Genomic DNA, 22,486 nt, shown 5'->3' with positions numbered 1-22,486 from the left:
AATAAATATTTTTGAACGCAATTTTTTCTGGGCATCATTTTTGTAACATATAACAGACACAGGTGACAAGTGTGACCTTCTAGCTCATATTTTTTTAAAGTCAAACCGATGTTAAAGCTTGTGTATAGTTTTGGTAAATCCACCAAAATGCACTTATCACTATTCCAATTCATTGCTAGCTAATATGAATGGATATGCCCTATAACAGTTATGATGTGGAGGATATGAAATGAAAATGTGTTTTACAGGATAAATTTTGCGATTTTACATGGAAATTTAACTTGATCGGGTCACCCGATCAAATTAAAATATCTGTGTGTTTTTGTCTTTCAATTAAATCCTATTCCAAATCATGGAATGGGCTGAAACTTTCAAGATATGTTCTTTGTCTGTAACTTTTAGATATCTAATCACTAAATTTATAAGATAAGTGCTTGAATGCCCATTTTTTAAATTTAAAACAAGCATCGCCGAGAGAGGGCGCTATATATCCAAGATTTGAATATTTGAAATTTTCTCAGAGAAGTGCAGTTGGAAAAATATCTAACGGTCTCTATGCTTCAGTAAGACTGTCATATTAGATGATATTCGATTATCAATCACATTATTGACCCTTTACCAAAGCTATACACAGGCTTTAACCAATCACTTTAAGTTTTTGTACAAAAAAATTGGAGGCTGATACGCCCCCCCCCCCCCCGCTTCAGCGGCCCCTGTATTCCTATCCGTCACCTTTAATATCAATGATGTTCATTAATGAATCTATACGAATGCTCTGACCATGGCAAATATACAGCATTTTAGCTTCAATGAACGATCTCAATAAATGTGTTTTGAGCGACTGATCAAAACGCGCACATTCCATGGCCTTCAGTCATTCAAAAGCGTTAGAATCATCAAATATTAAATGCATTGCATTGAAGATAGCATTGTGAATGAATACTGTCCCATAACTTAGTTTGGTAAAAAAATCCTTGAATCGACGTGAATCCTCATTCAGATACGATTGCAAATTAGTTATGATTAGTGGATCAAACCATGTTATCTGAGAGAAGATGGTCAACGCTTCAGTGTATCACGGTCTTGTACATATCTCAACATCACCCCTATATGTTCTTTCTGCCTACCTCCCTCATTCCATTCCGCTCTTTTCATATTACATCTGAAGAAATCAGTGTTATCCTCTTTTTTGTTCTGAGGTTTGCTTTCATCACCCCTTCTCCTCATCTTCTTCTTAACTCTTTTTCTCTTTTTATTCGTCTCTATTTGTATTTTTTGTCTATCCTTGCTGTGTTCTGCCCGATCATCTATCTAGTCATGTACCATGTCATCATGCTCATGTTCAGAATTATATCAATGTGCCTTAAAAGCATTCGATATCGATTTTACTAAAATAATGCGACACATAATGTCTTACACTTAGCCTGATACTTTCTATCTCGTCCACTCTCTCTTTCTCCCTCCTCTCCCTTTTGTTCTCTCTATATTATACCTGTCTGTCTGTCTGTCGATCTATCTATCTATCTTTTTCCTGTCTTTCTTTTTATTTATCTCTCTCTTTCTAACAGGGCTTGCATTAGAGCTTTTCATAGACCAAGAGGAGTACATCTCCACCCTCCAACCGTCAGCTGGAATTAGACTCCTCATCCATGATCAGAATGAGATGCCCTTCCCCGAGGATTCGGGCTCTACCCTGGCCCCAGGAAGAGCAACATCAATTGGAATGACAAAGGTTAGGAATATAAAGGAATGATGATTGGGACGACGACGATGATGATGGTGATGATGATGATGGCGGTGGTGGTGATGGTGGTGGTGATGATGATGATGATGATATTGATGGTTAATGGTGATGATTACGGCAATGATGAGGGTGATGTATACACAGTAAACTTTCTTTTCTCTCCACCTTCCACCCATCCATTTCTACATATTTTCTTAAGTCTACTGACTAGATCAATGCCATCTTATCTAGGCTTTCTTCTATGTTTATTATCATTACGAAACCAAACGACCTCTATCAGGTCTATTAACATACCGTAGCTTAGATATTACACCTGTCGTCCTCGCTTCGTCAATGTTTTTATTTCATCATGACTTTGCTTTGATAGAAGCGCTGTCAGTCATAAAAATGGAACAACACTGGCTTGATACCTACACATGTCTAGTTAACTTATTCTATAGTCATATATTTAGTCATATCATTATTCACCTAATACTTAAGTAACGTAAGCATTACCCGCTCAATTTGAACGTTCAAAGGTACGGGGTTAATAACTAAATTTAACCGACAATTTTGGGGGTCAGGTTTTGAAGAAGCATGATTAATGTAGATATTTTAAAGTTTGATTTCAAGAACAGAAAAGACTATATCTTAATTGTTCTATTGTATTTGATCAAGGAACTCAAAGCCCTTTCATCCATAACCCACCAGACCCCAACCCTCACTATATCTATCCATCCCCACCCCTTTCTCCTTTCTATTTGATTTTGTGTGTCTCTTTTCTATGATATGGAAGTAATAATTGGGCATGAAATCGGAGAAGAAAATTGTTGTTACCGACCATAATTTATGTGTCACCGTATCTCAAATACATTATCCGTAACCTCTATACCGAATCTATGTCAGGACTGATTTGGTGGTGCGGGGTTGAGGACAAGGAATTACTCAGAGTTTGATGATTGGGGGCTGCCCCTGGCCGCCATCACCTTTTCCAGTAATGTTAACAAAAACTTGAAAACGATCATCAATTTTTGACCTTTCCTGTAGTTGACCCCCCCCCCACACACACACAAAAAAGGGTCAAAGAAATGGATGGGTATTAAACGATTATATATATATATATATATTATATATATATATATATATATATATATATATATATATATATATATATATATATATATATATATATATAGTTATATACATGACCAGTCCATGAAACTGCTCAATTTTACATGATTTCCAAACTCTTCTTGCCCCTATTGTTGGCCCTAGCCTAGTTCATATTTCATATGACCTAACAATCACTGTCTTGATTAGATTGTTATTATCAAAGTTTTGAATAGTAACATATACAAATAATGAATGAAATATTACTATGTATCATTAAATGGTTCGTATCTAATCATACAAAGTGATCACGGTATATATATAATAGCCTCCACCGTGCTTATGATGGAATCACAATTGAATTTGAACCCATTGGCCCGTATTCTGAAGTCAGGTTTAATTTGGTCTAACTCTGTGCTAAAATTATAGAAAGACAAAAAATGTCACAATTTTACTTTCATTGCATGTTTCTTGTTTACTGTGCTCTTTCATAACTCATGAATGGTAAAGAAAGTTATATTATCCTTCCAAAAGAGTAATGGTTTGATAGAAAGGTGAGCTGATACATTGACATTATACTGTCAGAGATTTATGCCACTATTTGTTATCCATATTTAAACCATAAATTTAAATCAGAGTTTAAATTAAACCTGACTTCAGAATACGAGCCACTCAATCTTATCTTGCGGGAGTAGGTCAAAACACAATTGCGCATGTGCGTATTTATATTTCGTCCTTGGTGAAGAATTGAATAGTGTAATTGGCTTTCTGCATTTGTAACACACCTTATTTGCATCATGTCAATAACTAACTTGCCCTTATAATAAAGCTTTTTGTATGAAAAGTCAGTATTGATACATCAATCAAGTTAGATTATTTGACACGCTTGTGTCTTGATTTTCATTTTAAATGTGTCTAGACCTGGTGGTTGTTTGTGTTTCATAAAGCTGTTCGTAAATTACGAGCGACTTTACAAACGATTGATGTCTCTTTCGCTTTCTAATCGTTAATGGTGTTACGATACTGCAACAAACAACAATGAAAATTTAGTTTCAAATGTTGATTTCCTTTTTTTTATTACAAGAAATATAACAATCATGAACTAACAAAACATAAAAAAAAATTGATCTTACATCTCTTGAAGTGTCAGATGTGCAATCCAAAGTTATGATAGTATATCCAAATAAAATCCAAGTCAGTTGGCGAAGATTCCTTTAATTAAATTTCACAATGATGGCGATGATGAAATTGATGTTGAAGCACGATGAATAATAAGAGTCACTGTAACGAATTGAAATGTCGATGAAGACGATGTTGATGATGATTAACAGTCAATTTCAGCAATCCATGGGTTGAAAAGCGTTCATTAAAACAGGTTTATGATCTCGATGAGAACTGAGAATTCCTCTCTAAAAGTAGCTGCAAACAGTTCATTGATGGTGTGCAAATAATTCTACAGAAGATAGACGTTGTATTCCAGTTGGAAATAAACTATGCTCTGACATAAAGTCTGGCGTGAAACTCTGAGTTCTGATCTGATGTGATAATCTCCTTGAAGAAACTGCCAGCTTATATATAAATTATTCACTATTCTGGAAGCTTCTATTATTCACTATTCTGGAAGCTTCTAGTATTGTCTACAAAAATAACATTCTGCCAATTTCTAGAGCAGTCTAATTTTAGAAACCTCTTGAATGGCCTCATTGAAATTAACAATGTAAACAACATGGCTAAGCCTATTGTTCTTTTCACTGCCACTACGAGTCAATTGTAAAGCAATCTCTATTCAAAAATAACGAAAATGTTCAGCCTTTAAATAGGTGTAGGCATGCCTTACAAAGCTTTACTGAGACATTCTGGAATATTCTTAATCATTCTATGCTATGAATATCCTTAAAGAGAAAATAACTAAATAAATGAATGTAATTGCTTTTACAATTTTACTTATACATAACAATGTTATGCACCAAACTTTGATAGGTGTTGATTTAGTTCACAAGAAAGGCTGACCAGTCGGCCGTATATGGCAAGCCGTTTTAACATTTAATCCTATTTCGTGATATTAAGAATTAATTTCTTGATATCAAGAATTCGATTTCTTGATATCAAGAAAATCAATCAATTCATATTATTTGACACACTTGTGTCTTGATTTTCATTTTAAATGTGTCTGGATTTATATCGTCGTAAAGGAAGGGTTCTGTATAGTACGTTATGGTAATTCGTGATATCGAGAACTGAACTCTTGATATCAAGAAATAAATTCATGATATCAAGAAATAGGATTAAATGTAAAACTTCTTGCCATACGGCCGTAACCTAAACACTAAAAAATTCGGGTTCAATTTTACACCCCTAGGGGTGCACAGGCTTGTCCCTATAAGAGGACCCCTAGCGGTGCAGCACACGTACACCCCGAATAGGGGTGTACAGTGTGCACCCCTATCTGGGGTGCCCATCTAAATAAAACAATTACTGATTTTATTTAGTAGATAGCCAACTATCTGCTCTCAGTCTTTGCTATATAGCCAACAGAGTCTACTAAATAAAACAATAATTGATTTTATTTAGTATTCGATAGCCAACTATTTGCAATCTTTGCTTTATCTAGTGAATAGCCAACAACGCAAAATTAAATCCACTCACCCAGCCTATGCAATAAAAACTATTGGAATTATTAAGTATAAGGATTAATTCGTGTCGGTAAGTGAGGATATTGGAAGTATGATATTTTTTAAAAGGATGGTCCAGGCTGGAGATATTTATATCTCAATAAATACAGTGAAATTCACAAAGCAAAATGCTGAAAATTTGATCAAAATCGGATAACAAATAACAAAGTTATTGAATTTTAGAGATTTACATTATCCGGTGAAACAGTTCTAGGCATGTCTTTATGAATATTCATTAGGTGGGCTGGTAATGTCACATTCCCACTTTTTCTTTTGTATTTTGTTATATCTTTATGAGATTAGGTCTATTCCTTTTTTTCTACCAAGAACTAAAACAATTGGATATTGTCATCTGATTAATTGCATTAGTTATTTATTGCCGCAACTTATTTCATCATAATGGAGACACATCATTTACACATGTACGAAAAATGAAACACTTATGATTTCATGTAGTAACATAAGAAAAGGGAAAGTTGGGATGTGACATCATCAGCACACCTAATGAATATTCATGACGATGTGCATATAACTGTTTTCACAAAATATTGCTAAATATAAGTAAAATTCAATAGCTTCCCTATTTGTAATCCGATTTCGATGAAATTTTCATCATTTTGCTCTGTAAATTTTACTCTATTCATTTAGATATGAATATTTTCAGCCAGGACCATCCCTTTAAGTTGGGTCTAGACCTAAATTTTATGCTAATTAAAAGTTGGTCAGGCATTTCCAGTGCACTCCAACTAAATTAGATCTAGTCCTAAATAAACCATGCGGTAGAGTCTATGCTTGAATTTCTTTATACTAGTCATCCTTTTAGTCACCACTTTTTCTTAAAGTTAACAGTAATTCACCTGTTATTCCATCAACCCCTCTTTTCCCTCCTCTTCAAAACCACTCTGTCACTTTTAGACAGTAGGCTATCCACTAAATAAGTCAGTTATCTCTATTTATCTAGATATTTCTATATACTGCTTGCCAACTGTCTTAGAAAATGTTTGAGCTTTTAAAATTTATTTTAAGTTAACAGTAATTCACCTGTTATTCCATCAACCCCTCTTTTCCCTCCTCTTCAAAACCACTCTGTCACTTTAAGAGAGTAGGCTAAATCCACTAAATAAGTCAGTAATCTCTATTTATCTCGATATCTCTATTTACTGGTCCTCCTTTTAGTCACCACTTTTCTCTTAAAATTAACAATAATTAACCTGTTATTCCATCAACCCCTCTATTATTGCGAAGTGTACGCACGTATCGTACACTCCATTTGCTCCGGGATTTCTTAGTGTGTACGAACAGCTTTTTGAAACACCCATCCGATCGATGGGGGCTCGATGGTCGAGGAGAAAATTCAAAGGCAACGTTTTAAAGCTCGTTTGCTGTTCTCTCTCGGTTAGCATATAGGACCCGATATATACTGTATCTTTATGTCACTCGTCTCTGCCTACACGAAACAATATCTTTCCATTGTTATGACGTGATCTATACTTTTTCTAGGAATATTATTTCATTTCAACACAAGGAATTAATGAGACCATCCAAACGCAAGAAAAGATAACCTTTAATAATTTGGCGTAAATATCCCTAAGTATTCATTAAAAAAACCGTGAATGACAGTGCCGTAAATCCTTTCGAATTTTATGCAGTAGCCTATGGGAGGGGTCACCCCCACCCCCGTTGAGGAAAAAAATAACTTATGAAATCATGACGTCCACATTCTTTCTATCAAAATTTCTAAAGTTCTTCAAAATGTCTTCCCTTTTTTTCAAACAGATTTCAGTACACCAGCTAGGATATCCTTACACGACGTGTACCGACGATTTTCGAGTAGACAATATATTCCGAGAAAGGTTTCCACATATAATATACTCAGTTCCGGTGAGTAAAACATCAAATGGATTAAATTTCTTCCAACTTCTTACTCTTTATCACACGCTCAAGGATCAATTTCAAGGAAATATCACAATTTCTCTCGTATTATTGGATTTTTTTATTGAATCAGACAAAAAAAGGTGCTGTGATGGATAGCGGTGCTTATACAAATTAAATGGATCAATGTTCAGGTTTTTAGTTTCTTTGTAAATGAAAACAAGTCATATTTGCCACAAAAGACGAAATCAGAGTGCATAATCAGAAAATTATGACATTATAATTATGTTTCGTGTGGCATAATACAGTCAAATGCGACAATTTCAGAATATCTAGAGGCTCTAGACATAAAAAGTTATAACATCAAATACTTCTTTTTTATGTGTTAATGAAACTGACTTTTCTGATGATGATTCAAATATGTTGTTTTCTCTCTCTCTCTATACAGGCGTGTGAAAAGAATTGCCTCTTTAATCATATTAGAAATGAATGCGGTTGTGCTGATGCCCGCTATAGATTCAATGAATCAATACCAGCCTGTAATATTTTCCCCGCCCAGAAAAACCAAGGTATTTATTTTTCTTAAAGACAATTTTAGAAATATAAACTGTTAACATCAATAGAGGAAAATCCAACAAGCATGACAATAAAAATGTCATCAAAATCGGATGTAAAATAAGAGCTTAAATTTTCTCTTATTTTTCACAAAACAATTATCCACATTTCAGTGATATGCGAATGAGAGAGTCAAAGACGTCCATCACTCACGATTTTTTGTGTTTTATGTATATTTTTTAATTATATTTTTACGAATTTGACAATAAGGACCCTCTTGATTGAAACAAAAATGTTGAATAGGGAGGAATTAATCTTTGTTTCACATGACGATGAGGAGAATATATGAAAGTACTTCATCTTCCATAATAAATTTTTTAAAATAGTGAGAGGGTGACGTCATCAGTCTCCTCATTTTGCACATGGTGTGCATATAACTAATTTGTGAAATTAAGCAAAATTTTAAAGTGTCTGAACTTTCTTATTTTACATCCGATTTTATTCAAATATTCAAATAACCTTGTGGTTGAGATGGAATTTGTTATGATACATTCTAATGTTGGTTTAGCGTAATGCTTGCCTACTGCTCTGTGAGGCGATATTAAATTCATAAAATGTACGCACCATGTTTAATATCTTGGTTATCCACCCTCTTGTCATTCCTTATAAGTAACCATACATGTACGCATGCATTGCTCTGATAGTAAGCTTACCAGGGAATATGCCTTGGAATTAAAATCAGTTTCATGAATATAAGAACCCTTATATAAATAAAATTTTCATATTTTTGATCGCCAGTTGGTATAGAGTAGAGAAAAAGATATCATAAGATTTAAAAAAAAATCGATTTTTACTGAAGTACATCCACAGTCCTGACGCATATAGGTGCTGAGAGTAGAGGCCTTATTGTCCCAAAAGATTCACGGCCAAGAAAGAAAAGGAGAATAGAAAGTAAAAGAAAGGGAAAGAGTGAAATGTATTACTCTTTTAATATCATCCCAATGTCCATCCAAAATAAGATTTTTGTATTAAAAGGGTCTTTTTTGTTCCATCCGCCATACTTGGACAACGCAATTTTAGGGCCAGTGATCCTCAGCAAATAACCGCATCACGTTCCACTTCTACCCCCCCCTTCTCTCTCTCTCTCTCTCTCCATTTCTTTCTGTCCATCTCCACATCTCCTCTATAATGTGTACTATATGCTCGTCTCCACCATGTCCTTTCATTCTATCTCTTTCTTTTCTAGAAAAGGAATGTTTTAAAAGGGCAACAGAGCAGTATATCAACCGAGAAATTATTTGTGATTGCAGGACGCCTTGTCGGTAAGGAAATAAAGCCAGTTCCTTAATGCATTGTGTCCCTGAAAGCAAGATTTTGAAGTATGATACGTTTAATTGTATGGATACTTACACGCGCGGAAGAGAAAAAAATGGCCGAATCTTGTAATAAAACAGAACACTAATTAGAGAACCGGGAATGTTTATCATCAGGAGATCAATAAATCTTAAAATAATTGGTTATCTGGTCACTGGGTCGTGTCGTAGTCACGGGTGAAACAATGTTCTGCATGTTCTTAATTTTTTAGCATCCACTTCGCTGACACTTTTTTGGAACATTGAGAATCTATTCAAAATGCCCGTCAAATAACAATGGACGGATTAGAAGCCATTGTCGACAATTGGTGGACTAGGACATCACATCGTCTTAAGATTCGGACCGAACAAAATAATTGCAAGTATACGGTTTGTCCAGGACGACACTCCTGTTTTGATTCACCGTTTTCCGAAAAATGACTGCTTTGTTATGAAGGGCTTTTGACAAAAGATTACCTGCGTTATAAAAAGCGTCTGTGAAGTGATTGTGAAATGCCATACTATCGTACGGAGAACATGTATGCAGAGCATTATGCCACATAAAGTCACACTTGTGAAACCGACCCCATCATAGGAGTGCTCCGTAAAATGACCCGTCGGATGTTTTCCCACATTGTACGTGCACGTGAGTTTGGGTAAATCCCCGCCCACCCGTAATAAAAAGTTTTTGAACTATTTACATCTGACGTCACGGCTCGGAGTATTATTCCCGGGTTGTGACGTCAGATGCCGGATTCATGATATTTTTGCCGATTTCATGACAATGGTTGGAGCTATCTTAGGTCACATGACGGGGTGTAGACCAGTCAACTGTCTAGATTATTATCATGACGGATATAATAGTATGGTGTATCGTCGGTCGGTTAGGAGTTTGTTACGTTGGTGTAACTGTACAGTCACTTGCACTCATGCGTGCTCTGCATTTGCCAATTAAGGTGTTGGAAAAGATGCGGTTGGGGTTTTCATCTATGTCCCCAGTCAACGCTCGCTTTAACGATTATGAGGTGTTTGAACCTCACACCTAATAGGCCAATTCCTACCTGTATATTAATAATACATCATCATTAACTTCTCATCACGAATTCCCGGTGAGGATGCTTCATAGATCACCGACATACTTCTTCTCACCTGGTGACGCCATACTGACCTGCCAGAAGTATTGATTACATTTCCAGGGAATTCCACGGATAAGGTTTAAGAGAGGATATCGGCATGGATGCTAATAGATCTGGGGGTGGGGTGGTGACTCATATTTCATACAAACACGAAATACTTTCCCTCAAGTTTTTCAAAACATGTGAGACATCTGCTTTAAGTTCTTTTCCGTATAGGTAATGATCGTTGAAAACGATTAGTGTTCTGGCGTTTTGAAGTGTGACTTTCGATGATTCTTTGGGGGAATCAGTGGCGTGCAGAAGCCCCCCCCCCCAAAAAAAAAAAAAATAATAATAATAAATAAATAAATAAACAAATAAACAAATAAATAATAAATAAATAAATAAATAAATGAATGAATGAATGAATGAATGAATAAATGAATGAATGAATGAATGAATGAATAATAAATAAACAAATAAACAAATAGATAAATAAAGAATCACGACCAAGAAAAAAAGAGAGGATGAACTATATTATTTTTCTTAATATTAAGTCAAATTCTATCACAAAATTGTATTTTTGTAATAACAAATTTTTTCTTTAAATAAAGTTTTCCCAATGCGCCATATCTGCCCCCTTATTGTTGGCTCCTTATACGCCACTGCTATACATGTTTCAAAATAATTCTAAAATGGTTGTTACTCCAATCAATCCTGAAAATCACATTTCGTTATTTCCCCTCTCTCTGATTCGCTCAGAAAGATGTCGAAACACTTTCCCTTTTAATATGTGCATCAGATGTTAAACTGATCAGGGGCCCGTAACACAAAGCATAGCAATAATCGTAGAACATTTTTCAACGATTGATTGCTTTAACTACAATGTACAATTAATCGTGATAATCAAAATCAATTCATTTATCACCAAACTTTGTGTTTCGGGACCCAAGAACTATGCACAGGTCTGAAACACACGCCTTCTCAATGAACGGACAGGCTCATAGCGATTAAAAAGTAACCCAATAATAGTTCGACTTAGCTCAGGAATTATCCGGACTGGCCAACATACAGACAGTACACCACTTGAACCCTGACATGGACAGCATCAACGGCTAGTAGATGAGTGAAGTTGTCAAAAGCAACCTAAATCAAGAAAAGGTCAAATCCGCAAGGGTCCATGTTCATTCAGGCTTTATCATCCAATCAATATTTCATGTTTTGGGTGCTTTCCAGAAACTAATGTTAATGGATGGTGTGCGTTGCTTTAATTTGACACAGCCTTAGGTTGAATTGCGGTTGTGCCCACTGAGACATACCAACAGATCAATGATATGCATGGTGATAAGTGATTTGACATGTTCCGAGACATGTGCTGGTTGAAGAAGTTGTATAAGGAGGCCATTTAAAATTTTACATATATTTTATGAATAACTTTTTATCATGTTTTAGTCATCTGATATTTGGTATATTCTTTTGAATTTTTGTTATAGTAAAAATTTCTACAAGGAAACAATATCAGAAGCAATCTGGCCGAATGATCAGCATCGGGTAAGCCGGGGTAGTAGTAGTAGTATTAGTATTAGTAGTAGTAGTAGTAGTAGTAGTTTGACTGTAGATTTCACGTTCTTTGTCCGGTAATTCCTGAGGACAACTCATTTACATAATAATGCTTAATAATGCTTATCAATAACGAAAAATCTTCATTTCTTCTCATAATCCAACGGCTATGTCAGGTTCTATGGTGTTTTTCTTAAGTATCTTGAATACTGTTCTAAAGATACTGTTTTAGACGATTCATGAAAATTGAATAAGTAACTTCAGTAAAGAAATTCTCGAATTGACAAGTGATTTCTGTGAGTGACTAGAAACTGACAATCCAGATTATTTGAAGGTGCAACACTCAAGTTCCGAATTGGTGTTTGGGAGGGGCGCCAGTGCGAATAACGAATTTTGATTTTATTATTAAACTATCTGACCCTAAAATTTGTTTAGATATCGTGATTACGCCGCTGCGACGCAACATGATATGGATTGTATGAATAAAAATTGTTAATAAAAAATTATGACTTGACATCTACTGAAGATGAGCCCTCTTGACTACTCCATCAATGATTCAGTTGGCAGGTCATAAAAAGTGCCCATTTTGGGGCTTATTTCGAAAGGGTGGGTGCTGTCGCGTTAGGGTGCGTCAACGCGAACGCGAAGATTCGTCCAAAGCCCCCCCGGTTTGGCCGAAAGGGTGCGTTAGGAGCGCCACGTCGCGTCGCGTTCACTGGAACGCGCCCTTTCGTCCAAAGCCCCCCCCCCCGGTTTGGACGAAAGGGTGTGTTTAATAATAATGAATAAATAAATACAAATATTTATAAGAAAGCTGAACAAACAAAAAAGACGAGTGATATGTGAAATTTGCATAGGAACATAAATCATCATATGGCACACACATTCTTTTTAAGGTAAAAAAAACAATGACGGCATGCTGCATGAGGATTTTTCGGTGGAAATGTTTTATGGTGTAATATTGATACATGTAAAAATTATGACTGATTTCAAGGTTCTTTCAAATAAAAAAAGTAACTTACCTTCAATTTTATACTTTGCAGGTGTTTTATTACAAAGGAAAACATTCGTATACCTGGAGATATTTGGTGTCCCCCAAATTATAAAACTTACGGCAGATGTGTCCTGGAAGGGCAAGGCCAAAATTGATGTCGGGTCAGCACTCACAACGTTTAACTCTTCAGACCCTACCTTACTATATTTTACACTTGAGACCTTGCCTCAGTATATTTTGTGAGATGTATCTGTTGTGTATGTGTGCGTGTTGTGTGTATAATAATAATAATATATACGTGTTGTTTGTATAATAAAAATAATAACAATAATAATAATAATACTTATAATAATGATAATAATAATAATTTCACCCCAAAGAGTGAATTTATGGAAATGAATTTGGAGTGAAAAATTGGCGCCAAGTGGCTTATTGCAAGGGTGGGTATATGATTTTATTATCATTATTATTATCATTATTATTATTATTATCATTATTATTCTTAGTTGAACTTTTCTTTCTTTTCCTCAAATTGTCAATGCTTTAAATGATTGAAAATCCACTATTTTACGTGCAAATTGGCAATGTTTGACAAAATACCTTATATTCAGCTTTCTTATAAATATTTGTATTTATTTATTCATTATTATTAAACACACCCTTTCGTCCAAACCGGGGGGGCTTTGGACGAAAGGACGCGTTCCAGTGAAAGCGACGCGACGTGGCGCTCCCAACGCACCCTTTCGGCCAAACCGGGGGGGGGGGCTTTGGACGAATCTTTGCGTTCGCGTTGACGCACCCTAACGCGACAGCACCCACCCTTTCGACATAAGCCCCATTTTGGTAAGGCTCAGATAGAAGCAGGAAATGGAATTCGTCGGTCACCTTGCCACATTCGCGTACAATAAAACTATAATGGCCCTCAAAAAACCAAATACCAAAGCTAAGACTTGGAAGCAATGTCTAATTAAACTTTATAATTAATTTGAAAGTGGTCATGGTTGTTGAGACCAATATTTGAATTTGTCGCTAAATTTCTATCGTAAAGTATGGCTCTATATGTGCCAATTTTTGATGAGGTAATATTATGATAGACAAACTGATCGATGCTCAGTTCATAATCATTACGTGGAAAGAATATTGTCTCTTTTTTCTAAAATGTACCTATAAATATAATGGTATACACATTAAGGAATGCCTAAATCTCTTGACCAAAAAATGTTAAATCAACTTATGAAAGAATGGAGGAGTGACAATCTTTCCTAAATATTGCATTTACTACTTTTAATGGTTCGACCCAACAATATAAAACTCAGCTTTATGCAAGGTTGGATGTTACATTTTAAAAAGGTTGTCACTCCTCCAGCCTTTGATTCAACATTTTTTTTACATAGTGAATGATTTTGGGGGAGAAGGGCCTGGATCCGGGGCTGATGGCAGTATTTTTCATATGATTTTAAATGTGCACATTGTTTATGCTTTCATGTGTCATCTCCCTGCTCTACAAATCAACACTCTAAATTACAGGGATTTAAAATAAGTCCAGATGGACTGTAGTTAGGGACCAATCGAATTCTGGATTTAGTTTGAATCCTTGAGATTCATTTTTAAATCTCGAAAGATTTAAATTTAAATCATTTTAGATTTAAATATAAGTCTTTAGGATTAAAACTAAATCCAGAAATCGATTGGTCCCTAACTACAGTCCATCTGGACTAATTTTAAATCCCTGTAATTTAGAGTGAAGGGTTAGTGTTTACATTACCAATTGACATCGTTATTACATCTGCCATTAATATGATGATACAACCTTTATCAAACATTGCGCCACTTTACGGACATAATGTATCACACCAATATTTTCCACGGATCACCATACATTTATAAAAATATAGACAATATTTATCTTCATTATGATAAAACTGTATTTGTGTATTTCTTCTCTATCGAATAAGCTCAAGTGATATATTAATATATTTATACTGTTGATTATTCACTAGCCGACAGTACTGGAAGGGATAAAACAGCTCTCAGATCATCTTCGAGACAGGATTGAAAATAATACCCAGTTTATAGAGTGAGTATTGTGAAACCAAGATCTTAATCCCCTCTCCCCATATTTTTGGCATTTGATCATTGTTAATTTTGTTTATATTCGTAATTGGACAAAAGTCTAAATATTGAAAGAAAATATGGTGGTTGACTGGGAAAATCCAACCAAGTTCACAACAAATATTGTATAGTTCAACGATATAAGCACTATGCGAGTATCTTTAACTCTTCCCTTCTACTTAATTCTCTCCCTCTCTCTATTTATTTTCCGTCTCTCCCCTCCATCCATTCCTCTCTCTCTCTCTCTCTCTCACACACACACACTTCTATTCTTGTTTATTCGTTCTTTCTTTTTTATTCATTTCTTTCTTTCTTTTCTTCTCTTTCTTACCTATTTCCCCCTTCTTTCTGCGTTTCGTCTTGGAAAAAAAATCTGTATCGATCTCTTTCTAAATTCTCTGTTTCTGTCTGTCTGCCCGTCCCAGACCCTCACCCAATCCCTTCTTATCTTCTGCAAAAAAACATTATGTATTAAATCATGAAATAAATGTTTTATTCAAGAAGGTTCGGTGCCATTATTGTGTTGACACTGCCAACAATGTTTTCCCTTTGATACATCACATGTTATTATATTATGCATATTTGATTTGTCTTGACAGCAAAGAACATCACTAACAAGGTATGGTAATGGAAAGTGTGACAGTCTTGAATGTCAATACATTTCTAATACATTACTTTTCCCAGGGTTTGGTGTTATGATAGTTGGGAATTCAATCAAGGTATGCTTCCAAGAAAAACAGATAAAGGATTGATGCTTTACGAGATGCATTATATTAAAAATAATCGTATAACGAAATAATGTCTCCAAAGATTATTGTCAGACTATTTGATGATATAAATTTCAATTGTGTGATATATTTTTCACTTTCAAACAAGTTCTGATATATTTCGTTATGTGCCCGTCCTAGACATGCTAGACGGGACGTATTATGGTATCACGCTCGGTGTCCGTCCATCCGTCTGTCCGTTAACTTTTCCTTGTAAATGCGATTACTTCAGTTTAATTTAGCCTAGGCTCATATTATTTTGTATGTATAATGCTAGCATAGATCCCAGGAAGCCTATTGGTTTTGAGGTCAAAAGGTCAAAGGTGAAGTCGTCACCTTCCACTTTTCTTGCTTGACACGTGATAGGTGCAATGCGAGTGACTTTTTGCTAGTATAGAGCTTGTCAAACCTGTAGCATATTATGATAATGATAATAATGACGATATTATAATGATGACAATGATAAGAATAATAAAGATAATAATAGAATTAATACTAAAATAATAGTTCTTTCCTTTCAGTATCTCTACGATAACATTTCAATAAACAACGACTATACATTACAGAAGATTGTAACCACAGTGAATTACAAATTACAATCGTTTTGTTCATTAAGAAAAAGGTGAATATAGTGAAGAAAACAAATAACTTCGTTGTTGAACTTTGGGAAGAAATTACCTCAATTCCACATTTTGGTACTTCAATACTACAATGAATCAACAATTACAATTGTTTGGTCATACCAGAATAATGACAAAATAACCGTTATTGTTTCTCTACAAAAGTAATGGTTTATCTACATACAGCAGTGGCGTCATGCGCCAACTTTCTAAAAAGTTCAGGGTTTTTCACACAAAATCTAACTTTGTGATAGATTTTGACGCAATGCTAAGAAAATAATGTCATATTATCACCATTTTCCTTTTCATTTTCCTTCTTTTCTTAGTAGTGAAACTTTGAAGGCCCATAGCCCAAGCCACCCCCCCCTTGTTCGACATTGATTCAAAGAGATAGTAGTAGTTGATAGAAGACAAAATAACATACTTTCTTAAAGGCCTGGTCACGCCGCCCGAGCGTTGGAGCGGAGAGAAAAAAAAATAATCACCGCTCACTACCGTAAACCTTTGAAGATACAAAAAAAATCTCACAATATTCCTTCCGGGTAAAAGAACATATTAATGCAGCAATTTTTTATGTTAACATTACGTGTTGGGCAAATACTGTCGATCGATTGTGTAATGTTTAACATTCAAAGTCATGCTCCCCGTTCATGAAAGATGTGACTGGAATATTAATTACTCAATAAAACCATGGACCTATTACAGATGGACATTCAACGTTATCGTGTCTTTGATCGAACGAGATCCGTCGCCTAGTGATTACGTGCATCTTAATGAGGAACATAGAGGTGTTTGGACAACGGCGACTACCAAGGCGTATATGATTATTCACAAAGGTTTTGGTTTTGTTGGCTGATGCCCTGTGATAGAGAATGCTTGTCAACCAACATGCTTTAGATATGAAGCAGCAAAATTAAGGTGCAGACGATTTTGTGACATAAAATATATTATTATTTGATCCGCACTCTTCCGCACGCACATAATGACCTCATTAACATTAAGAGTTAAGCACTCTTTACGGGTTATGAGCCATGTATATCTGGAATATTAGGAGGAAAATGGAAAAAAAGGGATTATGAATAATAGGCAGTCAATCACAATATTGCCTCTTTCTTAAAATGTACATAAATTTTCCCAAATAAAATACATGGAACTAAGATTGTCAAAAGTAAACCAGAACCTCCACATCGATGTTCCAGGATTAGTGATTTAGCATTTTGTGCAATATCAATGTCTAATCACGAAATGCTTCTTTCAACTCATGGCCAAATGACGGCGGAACACGGTAGGACGAAAGTATGAAAATATGAAGAGAGTGTTATTTAGAGCACAATGACGGTCACATGTTAGTGAATTCATTAACTATTCGATGAGTGTCCATCTTTTATAGGTCCATGATAAAACCAACCAGATAGAAATGTACTTTCGTATCTTTGAACTGATGATCGCACTTCAGAACGCGATGATTTTCTAAGAGTTCTATGAAAATGAGATGAATGGAGTCCTTATTCTTTAATATCAATCTGTTTGATTTACAGTACCAATGTTGTCAAAGTTATTGTCTATTTTTCAAGCTTGGAATACGAAAATTTCTACCAGACGCCAGAATATACCGTGAGTATGGATTATACAAGTAGTGCTAGGGCCGGGGGAGCGTTTCAAAGGCTTTTCATCGTTTCATAGAGCGTTTCAGGTTTGTCGGACGTTTTATCCGACAGTTACCATAACAACACTGCTTCTTAGCCACTCACAATCAATGAACATGATGAATGTTGTCAGATCCGACAACTTGTACAGGACAGAAACGTTGATGAAACGCTCCCAAATCTTTAACGGGAGAAGTGTGTAGCTCCTTGTGAGATAGTGGGATACGCCTTTCTGATTAGTGTATAGGCCTTCTTAATAAACACAGATAGTGGTACGAGGGAGGGGCAGCCGCCATTGTGGTTTTTTTCTTCAAGTGATTGAAAACCAAAAGGAGAGAACAAAATCAAAGGGTATGTTAAAAAAAAAATTTTTTGAAAAGAAGAAAGTTTTTTTTACTACTTTTGTGTCATCTCACATTCCTAACGAAGAAAACATTCCTATAAAAATGAGGCGATGCTACCAATTGCAATCAAGAGCCGTCCTTTTATCTAATATGTGTCTATCTAACACATGAACATTATTTTTGGGTAATGGTTTATGGTTCCAACATGGATAAAGATAATTTCCTAGTTGGCATACAATTACTACAAGCAACCTATAAAAAAGATGAAAAGTGTGTAATCAATTGGGTAAAAAAATTGAGATAAATTTGCAGAGGAAGTCAATTGATTAAGACAAACTTAGGCATGCGAATTTGCCGAAGGTTTATTTACTTATGATTAAAACATAATTATGATTTGCGATATGTTTTGTTTTCTTAGAGAGATGCTTCACTCTTTTAAAAAAGTGTGTTGTAGAATATGTGTCCGACCGACCGAAAATGGTCAAAATGAACCAATCTGTTGGTAAGAATCTACAAGAATATCGATTGATATTGACCACTTCATCGAATGAAGACATATCACCATCGGATTGGTTTTCATTTGACCAATTCGTTTTTGAGAGTGTAGCCTCGAAGAACAATGCCTTTCAATTCTAAACTCCTCCTTAGCGGAACATCTTCTGAGTATATGGATAAGAATAGATACTGTATATATTTTCCCGTCAAATGCCATTTTACGTTTGATAACATTACACATTTTATTTTTTAGGTTTATGATCTCATCAGTGCACTAGGAGGTCAAGTAGGTTTATGGATCGGAGTATCCGTCCTAACCGTCTTCGAGTTCATTGAACTCCTCTACGACATCTTCAAATATGGCTGCTCAAAACTGACTAAACTAGGAAAGAGGACGGTATTTGCAGAAGATACAATCGAAATGGGACCGAGTAGAACATGATGTGCATGAATGCTGGCATGACGTGTGCTACACCATTATTCTTTGTGCACATAAAGTCATCTGTAACAACTGGCGGCATCCTACCTAATATGTTCTTAAGCTGTTCCTCAATACAGGACAGCTCAACAACCTGACTGACATGACTGAGCCAAGATTCTACCAAGGTTTTCAGAATGTCATTGATAAAAGTTACCTCAACTGCCCTGTTTTGGCATGTTTCGATGAAGAAATGACACCAACATGGCTCGGCAGCCCATTGGATGTAACAAAGAATCTTGGGAAGATTGCTGAAGTACTTGCACATAACACTCTTTCTTCTTGTTTTCATGACATTATGAAATAGCATTGATTCTGTCTATGGTTCTGCGAATAGAACGTGTTGGAGCTACCCAAATGTACTGTGTCTGCATTTTTTGGCAATATCGTGATAAATCTTAGAAAGGAAGTTAGCAAATCAATCTAGGTATCGAAGTTTACCCACAAGTCATAAGTCAGTGATTTAAATGCGCGTCTCTGATGGTATGGCTCAGTTCTTTAAAGGTTCTTATTTTCTCAAAATCAACAAACATAGTTATAAGTAAGCAAAGCATGGAAGTTGATTTCAAGAAATTTTTGGTTCATTTAGACTAAAGAGTTCACAAAATCCTTTTATTTATCTGCAAATTTAACGTATTCAACGGTTACGTAATGATGTCCATTATATTGCACATAATGAAAATCCTTCTCTATGATTGGTCAAAGTAAATCGCATGCAAATTAATCTTCCTCCACCAATCACTTAGAGGTCAGCCAGACCACAGGGCCCTATGCTAATGAGCAATAGGCAAGATTTATTCTAACCCTCTCGTGGCTGTATTCACCTCCCTACAAAATGACGTGAATTGTGAGACTTTTTTCTCAAAGAATTTTACCACTTTGTCTTCAAGTAAAATTAAACATTATTACACCATAGGAAAGAGTAAATATTACTTTTCTATAATAGTCATTCATTTTGAATGAAATATTTTGATAAATAACTGGTTTTAGGCCTGATAAGATGTCTGAAAAACAGAATTTTCTTCCTCTGTTTCTCTTGCAAAATGTGCAAAACTTTTTATTTTGAGCTCAAATAATATCAATATTATCGTAAAATTCATTCTCTTGATATATGGCACATTGGAAGTGGGTCAGGATCCAGCTATTCCCATCAAGCAGTTGTCAAGATACCAGACGAGATTTCTGAAATTTCTGAGAAGCATGAAATCCAGAGTTCTGATTGGCTGGATAATATTTGAGAACAACATGCCCGGGTAATTTTAAAACATTACCACATATGGTGAAAGTGATCTTGGAGCGGCCGCAGGATGAATGTATGGTCTCATGCTTTCAAGCTGCAAAATATTAATAGGTGGATCCTGATCCATTAACAACACCTCTCTTATACAACCTATATCATATTAAATCTTAGATCTTCAGCTTTATCATGATCTAAAAATCTGAAAATATCAACTTTTGTTACGTGAAAATGATTTGAGCTTGTATTAGATCAAAAGTTTCACCTACAACACAGAATTTTGAAATAAATTGAAACAAATGACCTAAAAAGAATGATTCTTCTTTTTTTACAATGATACAGAAATTAGGAAATTTGATAAACATTCAAGCAGCAATGACCGAATTAAAAGAGGTGTTTGGCCCGCACCCAGCTCATTAAATATGCAAAACCTTTCTCGTCATGAATATCACAGAGTAATGAAGCTAGTTTTTGAGGTCCTACCTGCCTACCATGCGGTTATTTTGTGTTTCGCTAATCTATCAAGTTAGAGGTCCACCAATCAGCAATATTTGTCAGAGCAAAACGTCTTGCACTGTTTACTAACCACTCTAATTGAGTCTGGTACAATCAATGAGATATCACCTCTACAGGTGATATCTCATTGATTTAGTAAAGCAAATCCATACGTGCAACCGACCCCATATAAAAAGGGACGAAATTTCTTTTGCGAATTCAAGAATTTGTTAATGTATTTTATTCAAATAGTTACAAAAATATGTTAAACAGTAATTGAACCCTGGAGAATTATTTCATAACTTGTGGCAAAATAATCCATGACCTATGTCCAGACATTCAAGAGACTTTGTTTCGATTTAAGTAATAATAATGTTTAACCAATCATTGAAAGATAGTCTCATAATCTGTGAGGCTATTATTAAACTATAGTGTTCGCAGTCACATCTTTTAAGAGTAAGAATGAATCCATATCTCCCTTTTTACAACGCTTTAACAATATATCTGATATGATTGTTGTTTGTATCAGTTCCCCCCCCCCCCCATCGATTGTTATAACAAGGTATGTGTTTAATTGGTAAACTACAGTGTATGAATGCCTGGTTACTTGAATTTGTTTTTTTTAGTATTGATACGAATTGGTTATTAGATCCAGGCTAGTTCTCTGTCAGTTTCATTATCGTAGAACTAGATCCATCTGTATTTGTAATCAGAGTAAAGAATTCGGCTGAATTATAAAAAAAAATAATTAAGTGCCCCTTTTCTTTTGTTTATTGTTGGATAATTTCCTGCTCATTCTTGCATTTGTTCCCAGTGGGGGATATCAAGTTCGTTTTACCTTTGTGTGCTGGAGTTAGGTCAATTTTACATGTCCATTACACAAAATAATATAAAATGAAATATTAGTCCTGAAAAGTCACTCACTACGTGTTGAGTTGTCAATATTGTGATCTGTATCATTTGTGTAAACTCAGAATATGTTTTGGAACTAGGAAACACAATTCAACTTGTGCTTCCAACACCAACACATAACTTGAAAACACCCAGCGTGTGTCATGGTTATGATTCAACAGGTCTTCATAGGCTTTGACATTGTGTGAGGTTACTGAAATACAAATGATTATTTCTTCAAATAACACCCTGGCTTGTTTTTGTTGTGTTTTCGCAAATATTAGTCAAGAAACCCTTTGGATTATTGTGTAAGTGTGAAACACTAGCGTGCCTTCGGGGCAGTCTGCCCCCCCCCTCCCCTGACGAGTCACAACCCATGCACAGGACGTATCCCTGTCCCCCGACGAGCTTGAAAGACCTTTTGCCCCCCCCCTGACGAGCTTGAATA

The 22,486-nt window shown here is 35.4% G+C and overlaps 1 protein-coding gene across 1 annotated transcript in view; it reads left to right on the top strand.

The window, feature by feature from the left end:
* LOC121415542 (amiloride-sensitive sodium channel subunit gamma-2-like) overlaps positions 1-19,683 on the top strand; it is a 38,112-nt gene extending 18,429 nt beyond the window's left edge. Inside the window, exons 4-11 of the mRNA XM_041608781.1 lie at positions 1,569-1,732; positions 7,282-7,386; positions 7,826-7,946; positions 9,179-9,254; positions 11,893-11,950; positions 14,954-15,030; positions 17,991-18,066; positions 19,191-19,683. Of these exons, the coding sequence (XP_041464715.1) occupies positions 1,569-1,732; positions 7,282-7,386; positions 7,826-7,946; positions 9,179-9,254; positions 11,893-11,950; positions 14,954-15,030; positions 17,991-18,066; positions 19,191-19,379 (866 nt within the window). The 3' untranslated portion in view covers positions 19,380-19,683. The remainder of the gene's footprint in view (positions 1-1,568; positions 1,733-7,281; positions 7,387-7,825; positions 7,947-9,178; positions 9,255-11,892; positions 11,951-14,953; positions 15,031-17,990; positions 18,067-19,190) is intronic.
* Positions 19,684-22,486: the final 2,803 nt, after the last annotated feature.

The sequence above is a fragment of the Lytechinus variegatus genome, chromosome 5 (assembly GCF_018143015.1).
Source record: "Lytechinus variegatus isolate NC3 chromosome 5, Lvar_3.0, whole genome shotgun sequence".
NCBI lineage: Eukaryota > Metazoa > Echinodermata > Echinoidea > Temnopleuroida > Toxopneustidae > Lytechinus > Lytechinus variegatus.
This window is presented reverse-complemented; position numbering and strand designations above follow the sequence as displayed.